General features: G+C 46.2%; 1 protein-coding gene across 50 annotated transcripts in view; it reads right to left on the reverse strand.

Annotated features, from left to right (window-relative positions):
- RBFOX1 (RNA binding fox-1 homolog 1) overlaps window positions 1-18485 on the reverse strand; it is a 2027925-nt gene that overhangs the window by 162691 nt on the left and 1846749 nt on the right. For all 50 annotated transcript variants that reach the window (XR_012000653.1, XR_012000654.1, XR_012000652.1 and 47 more), the window contains one exon: window positions 13860-14102. Coding sequence is in view for 47 of the 50 variants with exons in the window: in XM_072753902.1 (XP_072610003.1) it covers window positions 13860-14102 (243 nt within the window). In the remaining 3 variants the exon portion in view is untranslated. The remainder of the gene's footprint in view (window positions 1-13859; window positions 14103-18485) is intronic.

Below are 18485 nucleotides of genomic sequence, written 5' to 3' on the forward strand. Positions count from 1 at the left end.
AAGCCAGGAGGCCAACAATGTGTAAACTTTGGCCTAGATCAGGAATTGTCAAACCTTTGAAGCAGAGGAAAATAGTTAAGTATTTTCAGCTCGGCGGGTTTATGTCTGTTGTAATTACTCAGCTCTGCCAGAGCAAAGCAGCATAGACCATACACGAATGAACTGGTGTGACTGTGTTCCAATAAAACTTTATTGACAAAAACAGGCAGTGGGCCAGTATTGACCTACTGGTCATAGTTGGCCAACTTTCAGCCTGGCTTAATGCTGACACTGGAGCCTGGGGACGGGACGGCTGGAAAGAAGAGGGAAAAGGGAGTGCTGGCAAGGGGCTTTGGGTCCCATGGATGGCTGGGTTAGGCAGAAAGACAGCCAAGGTTCTGAAGTCCAGGCGATGCCCTTTTCAACCTCTAACCAGGTCCTCTCTAGTCTTGGTCAGAAGTGTCAGTGGCTCAAAACAGGAGAAGGCCCCCAAATCCAAGGACTAGTATACCTTGCCTCCCTTCTGCTTCCAAACTTCCACTCCTGGAGTCAAGGAGACTCTTATTACGAGGCCTGCCCTACCCTTGTCTTCTCTTTCCCTTTGGTGAGGCCACCAGATGGGTGTCACCCAGAGACAATGCCTGGAACCCCAGGCAATTCCTTGCATAATTGCTAGGCTCCCATGTGCAATCTGGGTAGAGGGAAGGAGGGGATGGGACCCACCTCCTGTCATTCCTGTAACTGCTGTTACCACTGCTTTTCTTAGTAAGAAAATGGTAGTTAATTTCTTCCCCTAAAAAAAGGCCAGGGAACAATCTCCTTAAATTACAGTGTTACTGTGTGAAGCAAAGATGCAGAAGTCAAATACAATTTGGGTTATAATTAGCGATTTCCTTGTAGCAAGTTTCTCTGGGAGATCCAGGCTTCCTTAGTCAGCTTGCCAAATGTTTTCAGGCTCTTTTTACCCTGTGGGGCCAATGGATGCCCTGGGGATATGGGGGGGGGTCTTTGGGGAGAGATGGGAAGAGATGGAGAGGGAGAGAGAAAAAAACAGTGTGTGTGTGTAAATTGAGGCGGTTTTGAGCTAAACACTGAATTACAGGGACAACAATTATCAACACATTTGTCTGCTATGATATCATGATTAAAATAGCAGGGAATGTCATTTAGGTAAAATAAACTACTTCGGATGCAGAAGTCACACAATGTGGGTTTAGGAATCCGCCAGACCTCTGCTTGCATTTACACCCCTCCCTTTGTTAGTTGTATGGCCTCAGGGCAAGTTACTTAACATCTGTGCTTCTGTTTCCTCATCTTTAATTCTGGTATCATCACATCCATCCCTTGATGGGCTGTGGAATGGGAAGAAAATGTACCACACAGCACTTGACTCATTGAGAGAATGATGGAGTGGATTCTGGTAGCCTCTTGGCTTCATGACATAACCTTGCACAGTCTCCTTGATTTCTCTTTGCTCCGGTTCTCTTACTCAGGTAACAAGGGGTCAGTTGTGGTACCTGCCTCCTCTGGATGCTGTAAGATTCACTCAGGTCATGCTACATAAAGTCTGTAGCATCACTGCACTGGGCATCTAGTATGTGCTCACTAAATGCTGCTTACTAGCACCTATACATTATTAATAAGTGATAGCTTCCCCCTCCCCCTTTTTTTTAAAGATAATTCTTTTCAGCCCAAGAAATTTCAATTTGTTTTTCTCTATCTACCAATCAGGATGCACATTTATACTTTTCACTCTTAAAAGATCAGGGTAGTCAAAATTTTACGAATTCTATTACTTGCAATTAACTCTGTTAATTCTTTTGTTTAAAGGAAGAAAACTGCCTTTTTACTTCCAAAATAAGTCTGTGACCATTAAGGCTTCAAATCATCTGGGTCCCAGTATCTTGGTTTGTTTAGGTCTGTACAGGCTACAAAGCTTGGTCTATAGAAGAACAAATTTGCCCATGTAGCTTTGTCCCAAGGACATCGAGGTCACGTAAAAATCAGGTCCTTGAGCCTGATACACTCTGTTCCTGGTGTAAGAGGGATGGCTTATCGTCTGGGTTGTAGTGACCTCTCCAAAGTCCAGGGGTTGAAGAGCCCCTAGGATTGGGGGATCTCCATTCTGCTTGGCTCACCCACAGGCTCACCTGTCTCAGAAAGGTTTGATTGTTCTTCCACGGAGGGCAGAGCCCAGCTTTGGAGCTTCTGGCCCTCAGGGAGCTTGTGCAGTAACCCAGACATAGTTGTACACGAAAGGTTATAATCTGACAATCTGATAGCCTCTGTCCTCTCTGGGGATGCAAAGGCAGAAACCAGACCCCCTACTTAGAGTGCTTTGACCCAGCAGCGACTCAGACGAGAGCTGGTTGGAACACATAACACCAGTGAATGAGCACAGCGCCCTCGACCTAACCCACAGGATCAGCAGGAGAGAAGTAGGGAACACAAAGACTCTTTTTAGAAGTCTGGAAGCCTGAGTGAGAGTAAGGCCCTGAAACCTCTGGCTAGGAACCAAAGTAAGATATCAAAGGGAAATGGAGCCCCTGGTCATATAGTCTGACCTGCTCCTAAAGTCACTGGGCTTTATCCATTTCAATGCAGAGATGACTCCAAGTAAGTGGATTTTGCAAACTACTAGAACCCGGGAGGAAGAGGGGGAAAAGGAGGGTCACAGCAGGTAGGATCCACAGGGAGGGAAGTGATTCAGTGGAAATGTTCTTTTGGGATGTCCCTGCTGTGACATTCACTGTGTGACTCAGGCAGGTCACTTTCCCTCTCTGAGCCTTGGTGTCATTCATAAACGAGGCAGGGAGACAGAATGGTCATTTCAAGCTCTAGCCTTCTATGATTCTCTGCACTGTCATGCGGAAGCAGCCAAGCTGCCTTTTTTATACACCTGTAATGAAGGATTAAAGCTCCAAACTTTACCTCTTGTTTTTTATTTTTTTATTTTTTTATTTTTATAAATTTATTTTTTATTGCTGTTCAATTTGCCAACATATAGAATAACATTCAGTGCTCATCCCGTCAAGTGCCCACCTCAGTGCCTGGCACCCAGTCACCCCCACCCCCCACCCTCCTCCCCTTCCACCATCCCTAGTTCGTTTCCCAGAGTTAGGAGTCTTTCATGTTACCTCTTGTTAAAAAAAAAAAAAAAAATGAGTTAAGATTCCAAGACTAAATCAGGGGTCATAAACTCTTATCTCCAGAGGCTGGACAGGTAATGAAAGTGAATGAAACAGGAGTGAATAAAAGAACACATAAAAATCCAAATAACTGCTTACTTTTAAAAAATTATCAAAAGATATCGTTAATGCTGAGTCAGCAATCCAATATGGCAGTGATTGGATGGGCAGATGAAGGCACCGCTTTGGATGGCCGATATGTCCTCTAGACTGCCACAGTGTCCCACCAAGGGGTCCCATAGCACCTTGCCTATGGTCCTTCCTATGTTAACGGAGCAAATTAATGATTTCTTGTACCTATGTCTCCATCATAAACCAATCTCTCTCAAACATGTACATTACTTTCCTGGACCTACAAGTATTTGAGTGTCAGCCCTTAACTTGTATGGTCTCCTATCTATACAGTGAGAAGATGGACCAGGTGGGCTCTGGTTTGCTCTGGCTCTAACACGTCAAGGGTCTGGCCAAACCATCCAGGAACTTCGTTAACAGAGTACAGCCAACTACCTTCTCCAGCCAACAATCCAAATAGAGCACGGAAATCCTATGAACTCACTATAAGCCTGTAGAATATATGGCTACCAATTAAGACCATGAGCTATGGTTCGCTGATGAGTGATTTAAATACCAGGCAAAAAACAGATTAGTGTCTGCTTCCTAAGTTCATTTAAAAACAAACAAACAAACAACAAGCAAAAGCAACAAAACCACCTAATGGGGCTATGAGCCATGCGAAGGCAATTAGGTTCTTCAAAGCCTAGACCAGCCGTTGGACAGCCCACAGACAGCCCACTTCATCTTCAGATTATCCAATCATTAACCCAACTCTTTAGAACTACTCCATGTGCTAATACTCGCTCAAAGGCTAACATCTTCATCAAGATGTTGACGTAGGGACTGCTTAGTCATCCTGAGAGCGTAAAATTAATGACAGTGAATACAGGTATGAATAAGCACAAAATACCAAACAGAGAGAAACCCAAGATGAAATGTTCCAGGTGGCTGCTAGACCTGCAACTCAAACATGACATTCACGGCCCCCTAAGTAAACACCAACTTGCTCCTAGAGTAGGTCTGATCTGAAAGATCATTTAGCAAGAGCAAGGTGTCATTGAGCCCTATACACAAAACCCCAATTGCATGTTTCCCTAATAAATCTTAGCCTTGTTTGTGCATGGCCTAGACCTAATTAGGTCAACGACCAGCTGCCACCCATCAGTGGGACTGAGGAGCAGTTGGAAGCTGTTCATATGAAAATCATTAAATGTAAGAATTACTTGTAAAACAAATGTGGGGAGTTTTGAGTCTTGGTTTGACTCTTAACACAGGAACTTACACAACTCCTAGGATGCATTTATTCCCCTGAAGAAGTTTGAGAATGAAAGATTCAGGACAGAGAAGAACACTCAGATTTCTCATTAGGGATGATCCAGTTTTCCTCATAATTCTAATGGTTGCAATGGTAGAGCATCTCCCATGTGCCCATCCTCATGAGGCCCTCCTCCGGCATTATCTCCTCAGGATGTTGCTGCTACTCTAAGCCTCACATATACGGAGGCAGCAAGTGAGGCTCAGAGAGGTTAAGTCACATGCCAATGGTCTCACTCCATGTCAGAAATGGAGTGGGAATTTCAGGCATTTCACTCGATTCTTCTCTGATGCTCTTGATGATACCAAATGGTATGTATCTCTGACCCATCATGAGAACCTTCACTTCCACCAAATTCCGAAGGCCATCGCCTTAGTGCTACACAGGACATTACGCACACAGGTCTCTGATGCTCCTCGCTGGGCTGCCCCTCTCATAGTTCTCCTGAGGTGGGATTAATCATGCCTTTTGGCCCATCAGGCCTGAGAACTGGTGCAGAGGGGCTTTAGAACAGTAAAATGGCCCTGGTATTGGGTCATGGAAGCCTTTCATTTATCCTGAAAGCCACGGGCCATTTATTTTAAAGCTATCCAGGAGGCAGAAGCATAATACTTGGCCTCATGAGGAAACAGGAGGCTGTTTCTATGTCCTTAAAGTCAATGTGAACCTTAGGCAAATAGAACCGGTGTGGACAAAACAGCTCAGCCACACTGTCATCTGAAAAGACAATTGCGGAGCCACCGAAATGTGTTATTGGAGTTTGCTCAAGGCACAGGTCTCAAATAAGAACACATGCTAAGCCTGTAATATTGCACATGCTTGGGTCTGTGGGGGCCCTCCCCAGGGTGGGGTGGGTGATGCCCATTCCTGTCTGTGTTACAATCTACGCAGAGAAGAGCTTGGCTCAAGCACTTGGCCATGCCTGGGGATGCCTTCTAGGCTTCAAGACCTCATTAGTTTTGGTCTTGAGTCTGACATACCTGATTGGGACCTCTGGCTCCTCCCTGTTAGCTACATTGATCTTCAGTAAATTCCTTATATAATGCTTCATATGAGAATAATAATGCTTCGTAAATACCTCTTTTTTTTTTTGGTGATAGAAAGTCAAGAGAACTTGAGATTGTGCGTGAAAAGTGCTTAGGACACAGTCTGACACTCAACTGAGAAAAGACTATTATATTTTGAGATTGCTATTCCCTGTTTCCTGTTTCGATGCGGCTACTCAGCCTATTTTTCAGACAGGCAGCCCTCAGTGATTTCACGAAACTTTAGATGTGAGCAGGTGAGGCCGAAGTCCTCCCCCAGGAAGAGGAACTCTGTGGTGTTCTCTGATGCAGCTCTGAGGCTTGTTGAGAAGGGAAGAGGGAGGGAACAGCAGGGATATGAGGACCAGAGAGGTCAACTGCTCCAGCCCAAACAGTGGAGAAGAAGGTCCAATCCCAACAATTCTGGAGACCAGGCTCTTCTTGACCTGCTCCTTTAAATTGGAGAGCAGGGCTGAAGAAGCCAGAGAATTCTAGATTGTTCACCCTGGCCTTGGGCACTAGTCACCTACACTACCAGCCAGGAGACCTCGTAGGGGATACTCCGGAGATTGAGGACAGAGGTGAGGTTGACATGAGGCAGACCCGGGTGAGGCTCTCCCTGCTGCCACTCATGACTCTCCCAAACTTACAACGTATTTAGCCTCTTTGCGCCTCAGTTTCCCCAATGTAAAATGGGAGTACTGATATCCTTTAAGGGGTTTGATGTGGAGACAAAACAATGAGGTATGCACAGTACTCATCAGGGTCTGTGGACCCTCAACCAATGGCAACACACCTTCTCTCTCTTTTCCCCGACAGCAGACAACTCTCAAATTATATTCTCTTGTTAGAGAGAGGGGGTAGCCATGGCCAAGCACATGCAGGCAGAATGGCCGTGAGCCGAGAGCTCGGTGGCACACTGTGTTGAGCAAGGGGGCGGGCAGCAGGCTTTCGCAGGTAGTCTGTGGGCATGCAGATTTGCTCTCTGTGGGGTCACTGAACAGCCTCTACATTTTATCTCCATGTGCCTTTTAACCAATCACACAGAGACTCCCAGGGGTGGGCAGCAATCTCTGTGCCCTGCTGTTCACAACAGCCTGATTGGGAATAAAAACATCGCAAGATAAACCCCAGAAACAACCTCAGTGTCACCAGCAGGCACCTCGGCATGTAGACTGCAGGCAAACGTGAAAAAGAATGAGCTGGATCTCAAAGTGTGATGCAGAATGATCTCCCAGATACATAAGGTGTCAACATGGGTGCTCAGGAGATTTCGATTCTATTCTTTTGGGAAGAGGAATTAGAGACACAGAGATTTGATGTAGAGACAGAGAGACAGAGAGAGAAATACACACATGCACACAGAGAAGTAGACAAGGAGGCTGCTATAGACTGAATATCTGTGTCCCCCAAAACTCCCATGTGGAAATCCAACCCCGCTAAGGTGATGATATTGGGAGATGGGGCATTTGGAAGGTGATTAGGCATAAAGGTGGATCCCCCATAAAGAAGCCCCAGAGAGACACCTGGGTGGCTCAGTGGTTGAGCATCTGCCGTCGGCTCAGGGCGTGATCCAGAGGTCCCGGCATCAAGTCCCGTATCAGGATCCCTGCAGGGAGCCTGCTTCTCCCTCTGCCTGTGTTTCTGCCTCTCTCGAATCTCTCATGAATAAATAAATAAAATTAAAAAAAAAAGAAGCCCCAGAGAGCCCCTCTTCTCCTTCCACCTGTGAGTACACAGCAGAAAGTGGACCCTCACTACACAAGGCCAGTGCCATGTTCTTGGACTCGTCAGCCCCAGAACCGTGAGAAATAAATGTCTGCTGTTTATAAGCCACCCAGTTTGTAGTATTTTTGTTACAGCAGCCCAAATGGACCAAGACACGGGCATATGCTCCCATTGGCACAAAACATTTCTGGAAAGAAATCTAAGGAATTGGTAACTGTTATTTCTGGCAGGGGGATGAAGAACTGGGCTTGTGGGCACTAAGGAATTTTGGTTTTCATTGTATACCCTCTTCTAAAGGGAAGCTTTCTTAACCACAAACCTGAATTGCTTGAATATGATATAATAATAATTTATAATTTAATAATTAAAAATGATTTAACATAATAATATCAACAGAAGCCACTAATGAACAAAAAGCAATGCACTGAGCTTTCTCCTCCACACCTCAGCTACACAGCTGGCTTTAAAAGCAGAGCCAATATTTAAAGGGGATGAGAACAGGAAGTCATCACCCACCAAGGTCTTCACTTCTTAAAGGTATTAAGGAAATCTGGAGACCCCGTTGAGTCTTTAGTTGGAAGCAGCTGAGGGTCAGGGCCTCAGCTCTTTAAGCAGCTCCTGTCCCTGTCAACAGAGTCCAGAGCTCGGAGACCTAGCTTCAGGACCCACATTCTTTCTCCCATCAGATCCAGGAGCTGGTGGGAGACTTTTAAACAGACTGCAGAGGTGTTAAAAATAGAAGTTAAGTTGCTATTGGAGATACACGGAGAATTCACTACTTGCAAATCTCTAATTATAATATGTCAAGAGTAAAATACCTTGTCAGGAGTGGTAGCTAATATACCACAGTATTGGCTCTGTCAACACAGTGATCCATGATGTGTTTGGAGGCCTACAGTGAATAGACACCCAGCAAAAACATGTCCTGCAGGGACTCATCTCAGCCCTTGGGGACCGGAAAGCATGACCTGGTAAGTCTTCACTGTCTGTACTTTGCTCAGCTCTGGTTGGGAGCTCTGGGTGCATCCCGCTTCCCTTTTACAGATTCTGCACTTGTGTTAAATCATGTGCATATATTAGATGTTCTTGGAGCCTACCAGATGGATGGATGTGTTCTCATACCCAAAACTACTCGGTTTCTCAAAGAAATGATGTCCTCGACAGTGCCCTCACACTGGCAGTAAGAACCGTGCACGAAGGACAATTAGGGTAACTCCAGGCACAACACTACCCGATGCAGAGTAGCAGGTGTGCTAATAGAGGCCCATGCATTCCAGGGTGGGGACAACATGGGTCTGACCCACTTGGAAGTTAAATTCCTTCCTTGGGTTAATGCAGAACCTGGAGCGAAGGGAAGGTCTGCTTGGTTAAATGCATGAAGATGCAGAGACAGTTGGAAGCACACTTGTCATAGACCATGTTCTGCTCGGTCAGGTCAGGAAAGTACAACTGGAAAGTAGGTCATGGACTAAAGAAGCACCTTCCTTCTTGGCCAAGAGAGAAAAGCATACACCTGGAAGCATTTGTAGGAGAAAACAAGATGGCTTCTTCTACGTTCTTGCACCCTTCCGATGTCATGCAAGCCCCCTGCTTCAGTTTAGAATGGTTCCCCTTCCTTTGAAACTTCCTGGGATGGCAAGTGTCACCCAAGTGTCACTGGAGAAGACAAAGGGGTTGGCTAAACAACGCTCTACAAATTCACACTTTCCCAGCTCAGAGAGGCACTCATTACCCCTCAAATACCTTTAGGAATCATCTGAGCCAGATTCTTGGCATGTTTGTCCAATTTCAGAAATCATTCTACTGCTCCCAAACCCCTCTGCTCCTCTCTGTCAGCTGATGATGGTGACCCCATCACTGAGAACATGAAGGCAACAGAGAAGTAGCTCCTCACAATATTTCCTGACTTTGAGATTTCTGTCTCCTCACACATTCATTCACTCCTCCTTCTTGCTGTGGTCTGGATGTTTGTGCCTCCCCCCATCCCCATGCTGGAATCCTAAAGCCCCAGTGATGGTGTTAGGAGGTGGAGGGCTTTGGGGGTGTTGGGGTCATGGGCAGAAGACCTCATGAATGGGACTAGTGTTCCTATAAAAAAAGACCCAGAATGCTCCCTTGCCTTTCCTGCCATGTGGGGACACGGTGAGAAAGCACCAGCTAATATCCAGGAAGGGGCCCTCATGCGACTTACAGCCTCCAGATCTGTGAGCAACACAGTTCTGCTGTTTGTGAGTCAGTCTGTGGGATTCTGCTACAACCACCCAAATGGGCCAAGACCCTTTTCTTCTGCTTCAAAACTGAAATGTCCCCCAAATTTCATAGGAGCCTTATTTGTAGTGGCCAAAAGCTCAAAACAACCCAAATGCCCACCCACGAGTAAACAGATCAACAAATTGTGGCACATCTACAAATTGTGGCACATCTACTCAATAGTTTCCTATCCGGCAATGAAAAGAAGTGAACTACTGATTTGTTGAACAAGTCAGGTGAACCTAAAAGCAATGATGCTGAGGGAAAGAAGCCAGGTGAAAAGAATACATAATGTTTGGTTTTGTAACTGTAAAATTCTAGAAACTAAAAACTAAGCTATAGTGAAAGAAGCAAATCTGTGGGGCAGCCCCCTTGCACCCAGAGACTGAGTTAGAGGACAGGGAGGAAAGACTGTAGAGGGCTATGAGAAATCTTTGGGGGTGATGGGTATGTTGGTTACAGCATCTGTTCATATGTCAACACTCACCAAATTGTACACACTAAATACACATGGGTTATTGTGTGTCAATTACATAGTAATAAAGCTGTAAAAAAATAGAATATTGCTTCTCCTTTCCTAGACTACGTGCTCTGGGTATACATCCCTAGTCACCTTCTCTCCTAAATCATCAATCCCTGTCCCTCCACCTGCTCCCATGGGTGCCTTCTGCTTGGCATAAAATAGGAACCCAAATCCCTTCTTGTGCAAACTGCTTCCTCTGGACTCTTATGCTCCTCGGTCACTATCTTTTCTCTCTCTCTTGACTGCAAGTGTTTATGATGGCAGTAGTGCATCCAACCCCAATCATTCCCACTTGTGTCTCAAGTCCTGGCCCCCTGGCATCTCTCCCCAACAGTCTAGGTGTACTGCCTTCTCCCTGTCTCCAGTGATGCCCGCTTTGATAATATCTTCTGGGGTTACACCTGTCAGGCTGCCCTGACAACACTCTTCCTGTTCAACCTCCAGTCTGGAGATTCCATTCACGTCTCACTCAGCAGCTCCTTGCCTTCCAAACCTTGCCCGCATGTGAGTTTTTCAGCAATCTGCCTCCCCTTCTCTCCATTCCCTATGCTTGGCAAATCTATTCAAGCCTCTCCATACAAATGGCTTACCCTTCGCTCTGACCAGTTTCTGGCTGTTTAATACCTTTAGTGAGAAGATCCAGAGCACATTGTCAAAGACTCTGATGGAACTTGCCCTTGGTCTCTACATTTGGATATGGGGCTCCTCAGTGGCTCCAGGGCTCTCAGCCTTAGCCACTGAACAGATACAACACCGTGCAAACCCTGGAGAGAGAGTGGTTCCCCGGTCTTGTCTGCATGGGACTAATCCAAGAGTCTTTCCCTATGCATCTGGCATGATATCAGGAGCCTGAATTTGCAGGGACCATCACACAAAACTAGAGAATGGAGGTGAGTGAGAGGAAGAAGAGCCAGAGATGGATCCTGTTAGAACCTGACATGCGTATTCTGCACACCAAGCTGTGTCTAAAGTCAGCCCTCCTTTGAGACTGTTGTAGAAGCTGATACATTTACTGTTGAATTTTCTATTACTAGCAGCAACCAGAAGACTATGAAATCTATATCCCCTCAACTATGGTGTTGAGGCACATCCCTCAGCAAGTGTTTCTTCCATCATCGAAATACACTAAAGCCTTAAAAATCCATGCACGGGAGCTTATCACATTACAATAATAACAGAACACATACCCTATATTCTCTTGCAGACCAAAAATCTCTCTAAGAAAATAAAGCATATCTGCTCACCGTTTCATGGCATCGCAGAGCCTTGGGTACCACGGACACCCAAAACCCTGTTTAAATTTGTGTTGATCTCTAAAGAGTTGTTGTTGTTGTTGTTGTTTTGTGAGAGAAGAATGTTGAGCATCACAACTGGATTAAGATTTCCTTTTAGGTACGCATCATTAACCCTTCCTTTTAAAATTTCATTTTATAACTCTTCCAGCTTAAACTTTTTCAATGGCTCCCTCTTGTTCCTAATGTGGAATTCCACCCACTTACCAGACCCACGAGGCCTGCAGGATATGATCCCTTATCATTGTTCCCATTTCATCCTTTGCCACTGTACCCCCGGACCTTCTTCATGTGCCTCAGACATATTACTGGACTCTCTTTAGTTCTTTGAACAATCCCAGATCTTTTCAACCTTGGGACCTTGACCTTGGTATTCCTTCTGCCTAGAAAGTTTATCTTGTCATCTTAAATATCATCTTCTTAAAGAAAGAGTCCCAGACTATTCATCTGCAGGCAGTACCCCCGCACTTCTTAATCCTCCACGGTGGCTGCCTTTTCCTTGAGAGCATGTATCACAGTTTGTGTTCATACAGCTGTTTGATTGACACATGTTCACTCTCTGACTCTCAAACTAAGTCATAAGAGGGAAAGGATCATTTCTGTTCAGTTCAGCCACGTCGCCTAGAATAAGTCCTGGCCACAGCAGATGCTTAAAAATATGCATGAATAAATGAATCTTCCACAGCAGGTCAATAGAAATGGCACATACTGAGGCTTAAGAGATAAAGTCTGATTAGACATTATTATATATCATTTTCAGTCCTAAAGTAACCTTCTGAAGCCCTACCAACATTGACTGTCACAAAATGACCAAAACTAAATAAACACCAACCTTGTAGGTTAACACAGCCAATAACAGACAACTGGTAGACCAGCAAACCCATTTAATAGACTTGTCCCCAAGTCTGAACAGCCAGATATAAATAGGCAGGAGCAACACTACTCACAAAACTCAGAGGTGGAAACAACCCAAATGTCCGTCAGTGAATAGATGGACAAATAAGTGGCATAGCCATGTGATGGAATAGTATTCAGTCATAAAAAGGAACTAAGTAGTGATACATGCTACAGTGTGAAGAAACCCTGAAAACATTGTGTTAAGTGAAGGAAGCCAGCTGCAAAAGGTTATCCCATTTTAAAGAAATATCTAGAATGGGCAAATCCATACAGATAGAAAGTGCATTTGTAGGAATGGGAAGTGTTTCTGTAATGGGTATGGGGTTTCCTTTTGGGGCTATGAAAATGTTCTGGAACTAGAGATGGTGATGGTTGCATTGAACTGTGAATCTTCTCAATCCTACTGAGTTATATACATTAAAATAATGGTCGAAATGGCAAATTCCATATCATATAGATATTTTGCCATAATAAAAAAAAGGGGAGATAGGCAATAGACCATGTTAGAATGTATGTTATTTTTTAAAAATCTCCAAACCCGACCTCGAAATGAAGTACCAGGTAGCAAAGCAGTAAATGGTTACTTTGAGGTCCCAGAAATAATTTCCTGCTGCAAACCGTGAAATTCCTTCACAAATACTGGTTTTTCGGAGGCCTGGGGGCAGGAGAAAGAGGCACGAGTGCTTTCTACTGCAAAATGTTCTAGACTAGAGGCTTGGTGTACCCAGACATCTAAAGAATTCCACAGAACAAGGCGTCTCAAATGAACATATACATCTTGTGGTATGCATGGTTATTTCAGGCCACGCACAGACAAGCAAGTGTTTAATTTTAATAATTATTTTTGTTTAGGCTTATCTTTGATTAATAGCCAACAATGCAAGTTTTTAATTTATGGTGGTGATAAAATGTTTCTTTTTCATTTGTTTGCTTGTTTTTATTCCACTCAAAGCATTTACATGCAATGAAATAGACCCTTTTCGGTGCACAAAGTAGTATAAACAGCCACCATCAAAATACAGAACATTCCGTGACCCTGTAAAATTCTCTGGTGCTGCCCCTTTGTAGCCCAGGCTTTGCTCACCCTATGGCTCCCTCAAAACACAGAACAGCACAGGTAAATCTCAAAGGAATGAAGAAAGCTGGAGAAGCTGAAGAGGACAAGCGTTGGGCTGGGGAGGAGCTACAAAGGGGCATGGGGTTTCCTTCTGGAGGATGGAAATATTCCAAAATTAGATGATGTCCTTGGGTTACACAAGTCTGCAAGTCTATTAGAAATCAGTGAATTGTACACCAAAAAAAAAAAAAAAAGGTGAATTTCTGGTATACAAATTACACCTCCACAAAGCTGTCAAAATCACATCATGTATGATTCTACCGAGAGAGGACACCCTTCCAGAGAAGGCAGGGCAACAGCAAGAGCATTTAGTTGAAAGCTTCCCTTTTTGGAATAAAGGCGGCTGGGGAGAGATGTGTGGATTTAAGCAGGTAACGGGGCAGAGGCCTCTAGGCAGGTGGACTTTGTGGCCTTGGGGGCTGCCAGGCCCCAGGAGCCCTGTGGGGTGGGGTGCACCCCGCAGCCACCCACCTGGGCCCACACCCACTTACTGTGGCGGTGCCGGACACGGTCTGCGCGCTGGTGTCCGCGGCGCTCTGCTCCGAGTGTGTCTGGGCGGGAGGGTACAGGTTTAACGTGTGCTCGGGGACGGTGGTCTGGCCCGTGTACTCCGGAGCGGGGTGGGGGTGAGGGGCCGTGTACTCCGCGGGGATGCCGTTCTGGGGGGGTGCAAACTGGGCCGACGCGTAAGGCTGAGCCATTGTGTCCGGGGCAGCTGCTGCTTCTTGATTACCCTAAAAAGGAAAAAAAATCAAAAGGGGGATAGGGGGAGAGAGAGAGAGAGAGAGCATGAGAACCCTGTGAGCAGACCCCTTCCCCAGGGCCCGAGGATGAGCGCTCCCCCGATGCTGTGCAGGTGGCACAGGTGCACAGGTGTGCAGGTGCACAGGTGCCCCCACTGTGCCAGGAGCCCTACTGGGACGCATCCCACTCCATCCTCAGCAGCCCTCAGGGGGAATGTATCTGTGCTCCACATGGATACAGGCATAACCCATTGCGCAGATGCAGAAACCGAGGCTCAGGAAGGGGCCTCACTTTCCCCCCAAGCCTTCCAGCCCCATAGCCAAAGACTGGGAGGGCCTGCGCTCTGCCCGATTAGATTTCTCTGGCAGATTCTCCATATTTCATTCCCATTTTGGAACATGTGAGCATGTAGTTGTCTCCAGTGACAGCAGAGCCTTGATTTGATACTTAAAATGCCAAGAGAGATTAAATTGAACGTGTGTGTTCTTGAGAGGAGAGACAATTCATCTAAGCATTTGAATTTAATCAAAGTTTTATGTGACTTGGCTCACATAATAGGATGGGGGGGTCCCTTTAATGGTCACAGTGTGTGTGTGTGTGTGTGTGTGTGTGTGTAAATGTTCCCAGCGCCAATAATGAAGCAGCCAATGGAAATTCAAGACCTAATTTGGACAAAGATGGCACTCTGTGATTCTGTGTTCACCATTTTAAGTATCGTTACAAAATGCTGGCCTTAACCTCATTAGTCAATGCCTCCCCTTGCCCCCTGCCTTATTATTATTTTTTTTTTATAAGCACAGAGTATTATGTAACAATTCACCCTTCCAGTCTAGGCAACCTAGGCAAAACATGCAGTGTGATCATTACAGTCAAGTCAAAGGAATTAAAAAAAAAAAGCAAAAAAAAAAAAAAAACCCAACCCTGAATTCAAATGCTTCCATTTCAGGAAACATCCATCTCTCTCTATTCCCCCACCTGTATCCTCCTAACTCTACTACCCTGCACACACACACACACACACACACACACACACATGCACACACGCAAAGTGCACCAGAAACTGTAACCCAGAGGTCCAAATTTTTCATGGTCTCAAGAAATGCGATTTTGCACACAGAGAGAGAGAGAGAAGCATAGCAATTAAGCACACCAAATAGCTGCCTCTCCCATTGTCTGTGGTCAATTAGATGTGACTTCAGCCCTCATAGAATGATACCAGGGCAAAAAAATGTCAGAAAAGCTCACGTCTCCTTGGTCCCCGCCACCAACATTCGAGAGCCTCTCCAGCTAAAGCAACCTGAGTGCAGCAACAACATTATGACAGAGAAGGGACCAAAAAAATAAAAAAATAAAATAAAGTTTATTCTTGGAGCCGCGCGCGCAGCGCTTGTGCATTTGTTTAGAAGGGCCCTTAATTAGAATGTTAAAGATGACACTTTGAAGAGAACTAAGCTTAGGATAAGTTTAAAACATTTTACAAGTGAAAACATTCCCATCACGCCCTTTCCTCCCCCAGACGAATGTCTCCAAATGTCTGTGCCATTGGAAGCAGAAATGCACAGCCATTGCTTGCTTTCTGTCTAACATCTTTTCCTCGCGTTTGGGGCTGTGCAGAGTCTGTGCGTGGCTGGATCCCTGCCCGTGGGAGGTGAACCCTGACCATCCTCGGGAAGCCCCAGGGGACACTCACTGCCATTGCTGCTTCGTGTGTATTGGTCTTTTCTTCAGGAGTAACACCTGGTTTCCTTCTAGGGGACACTTCCACTCTCAGCCCACAGAGTGAAGATGGGGCCAGGCCCTGTCTCAGGTGACCTCCAGACACAGTCACATGACCCTGGCTAATCAGAGGGTTCCATGGTCACAGTCCCGGGGACATGGGCTCATGCCCATCCACCTAAGCCAGTTAGTGAGTTAACCTCCAGTTATGCCAAGGAGGCTTAATCCTGGAGCTTCCCTGGAGCTTAGGGGAGAAGCCCTCTTTCCTCTGGGATTGGCAGCTGTAAAAATAATGCAGCCCTGGAGCTGCCAGCAACTGCCACTTGAAAGGGACCCACCTAGGGCACAAGCCAACCCAGAGGGAAACAGAGCCCAGAAATTGAGAAACAGGTCAACTGAGTCCCAGTGACATCATGTGAGGCCTTGGATCCAGCATTACCTGCAGTTAATAGCACCACCGTTTGTTTTCCTTATAGGACTCAGTAAATGCCTCATTTTGCGTAAGATAGTTTTTTCTGTTACTTACAACCAAAAGAGTCTGGACCAGTAAGAACAAAAACATCCTCTCCCGTCTATCAGCCGACTAGCAGCCTCTCTTCTCCAGGGCTGCTCAAGGAACATATCCCTCCATGCACAAATTCCACGTGGGGCCACTTCTTTCTGGCTGATGGGAAGCCCCAGAAGCTTTGGGACCCTGAGAACCCTCCAGAGGGAAATTCATTGTGTCAGATTCTACCTCTGCCCAAAGGTCTGTTTCAGTAGCCCCCACCTTTGATCTGGAGTATCTTTGAATTAAAAGCCAGCCTTGTGAAAACTCCAGGTGTGGCCCCATAGGGGAGCGTGAAATGATCCCATAAGCAACAACGGAGAGATGGTCACACAGAGAAACAGCTTTCCTTCCTCTACCTCCAGCAGAAGGCACTTTTATGGGGATACACAGGCCCATGTGGCCTTTCCACACAGCAGAACAATCTCAGGAAGAGTGACCTGTCCCCCATAGGGATTTCTGTTAGAATGTGGGCTCTCTGCATCACAAGGAGAGAGGCCTGCCCTCAGGAAGCCAACAGTCACTCTGTACTCTAAACACCCATCACGTCTAGCCATTCACTGCCTCTCTGCCTCAAAAACCCTCTCCACTTCCTAGTCTTGATTGTCCTTTCAGGTCCCAGGCCAAGTCTGCCAGCAAGCCTTCCTTGACTCTAGGCCCACTCTGTGTCCTCTATGCTCCATCATAGCCTGTGGCCACATGTCACATAACTCCTAGCACTGCCACTGCCTGCTTATTTATCTGGGAGAGTCCTCACGGCTGGGGACTGTGTCACGTTCTCCGTTCCATTTCCAGTGTCCTGCGACATGCTAGCTGCAAAGTGGGCATTTACAAGTACTTGCTAAATGAATGCATACCTGAATAACAAACTCTGGGCTCTGAGAAGCTTAACCTCACAACAGGACATAGGGGGGGTTGGCAAGTGACCCATGGGGCAAATCTGGTCCACTGGTTGTTTATAAATAAAGTTTTATTGAGACACAGCCATGCTCATCGTGCTATAATGACATATTTGAGCAGTTGTGAGAGACCCACAAAACCTAAACTGTTTAACCATTTTGCAGAAAAAGTATTTTAATCAAGGTGGCAAAGTTATCACTAAATATGGAGACGTCATGTAAGAAGCCACCAGTGTGTAAATAGTTTGGGCAGGAAATAAAGTTGGCAGTAGTTGCATTCTTCCCTAAACCAAGGAGGGAAGCTCAGCCGAACTTGCGGATGGGCAGTGTCGGGGATGGTGCCCAATGGAGGGGTCAAAGTCTTCTTCGGGTTGTATGTGCTTTCCATCTCTGCACCTGTGCGCTGTAAGCAACGCATGCACACACACAGGCTTTAGACCCAACACAGTGGGCTGCTGAGGGGAGGATCCATGACAGCCTCAGGCTTGCAAGCTCATGTGAGAGGGATGCCTTCTTCTCACCAGTGCTCAGAAGGCACACTGAGTGATGCGGCCTTCTTCTCAGGCCTGAAAGGTGCCAGGCATTGTGCTGGGGGCTTTGCTACAGTACTTCTTATACAAGGTGACTGCTTCCCTGGGGATATCTGACAATGTGTGTAGACACTTTTGGTTGTTACTAGTGGGGTGAAGGGTTGCTGCGAATATCTAGCAGGGAGAGGCCAAGGATGGTGCTAAATACCCTACGGTGCGTGGACAGTGCCCACCACACAGGATTACCTATCCCCAAACGTTGGTAGGGCCAAGACCTAGGATCCCCACTATGCATGCATTGGCTTTTCATCCCATGTTGCTTTGCTGCAGTCCAGAACTAGGAAATGATTGTGCAAAATCACAGCAACAGGTAGCTCTTAGGGAAGCCAGGAGCTGAATTGACACCCAGGCGTCTCTCATCTGGCAAGACTATCACCTGGTGGAAAGGTCTGTTCCCATTTTGAAGTAAAGAAACCTCTCTCAGTTGTGCACACACCATGGCCTCAAGACCCGCTACCCATGTGGTGGTGTGTTACACCCTACCGGGGAGGGGGGTCAGGTGCTGGGGTACTTGATGCAGAAATACCAGTGTTCCATTAGCCAGACTAGCCCTTGGTATGTGTTAGAGCAGAAGCCTGGAAAACCTGTGCCACCTCAAGCCCAGGGCCTAGCTTCACAAGG

The sequence above is a fragment of the Vulpes vulpes genome, chromosome 3, assembly GCF_048418805.1.
Source record: "Vulpes vulpes isolate BD-2025 chromosome 3, VulVul3, whole genome shotgun sequence".
NCBI classification, from domain to species: domain Eukaryota; kingdom Metazoa; phylum Chordata; class Mammalia; order Carnivora; family Canidae; genus Vulpes; species Vulpes vulpes.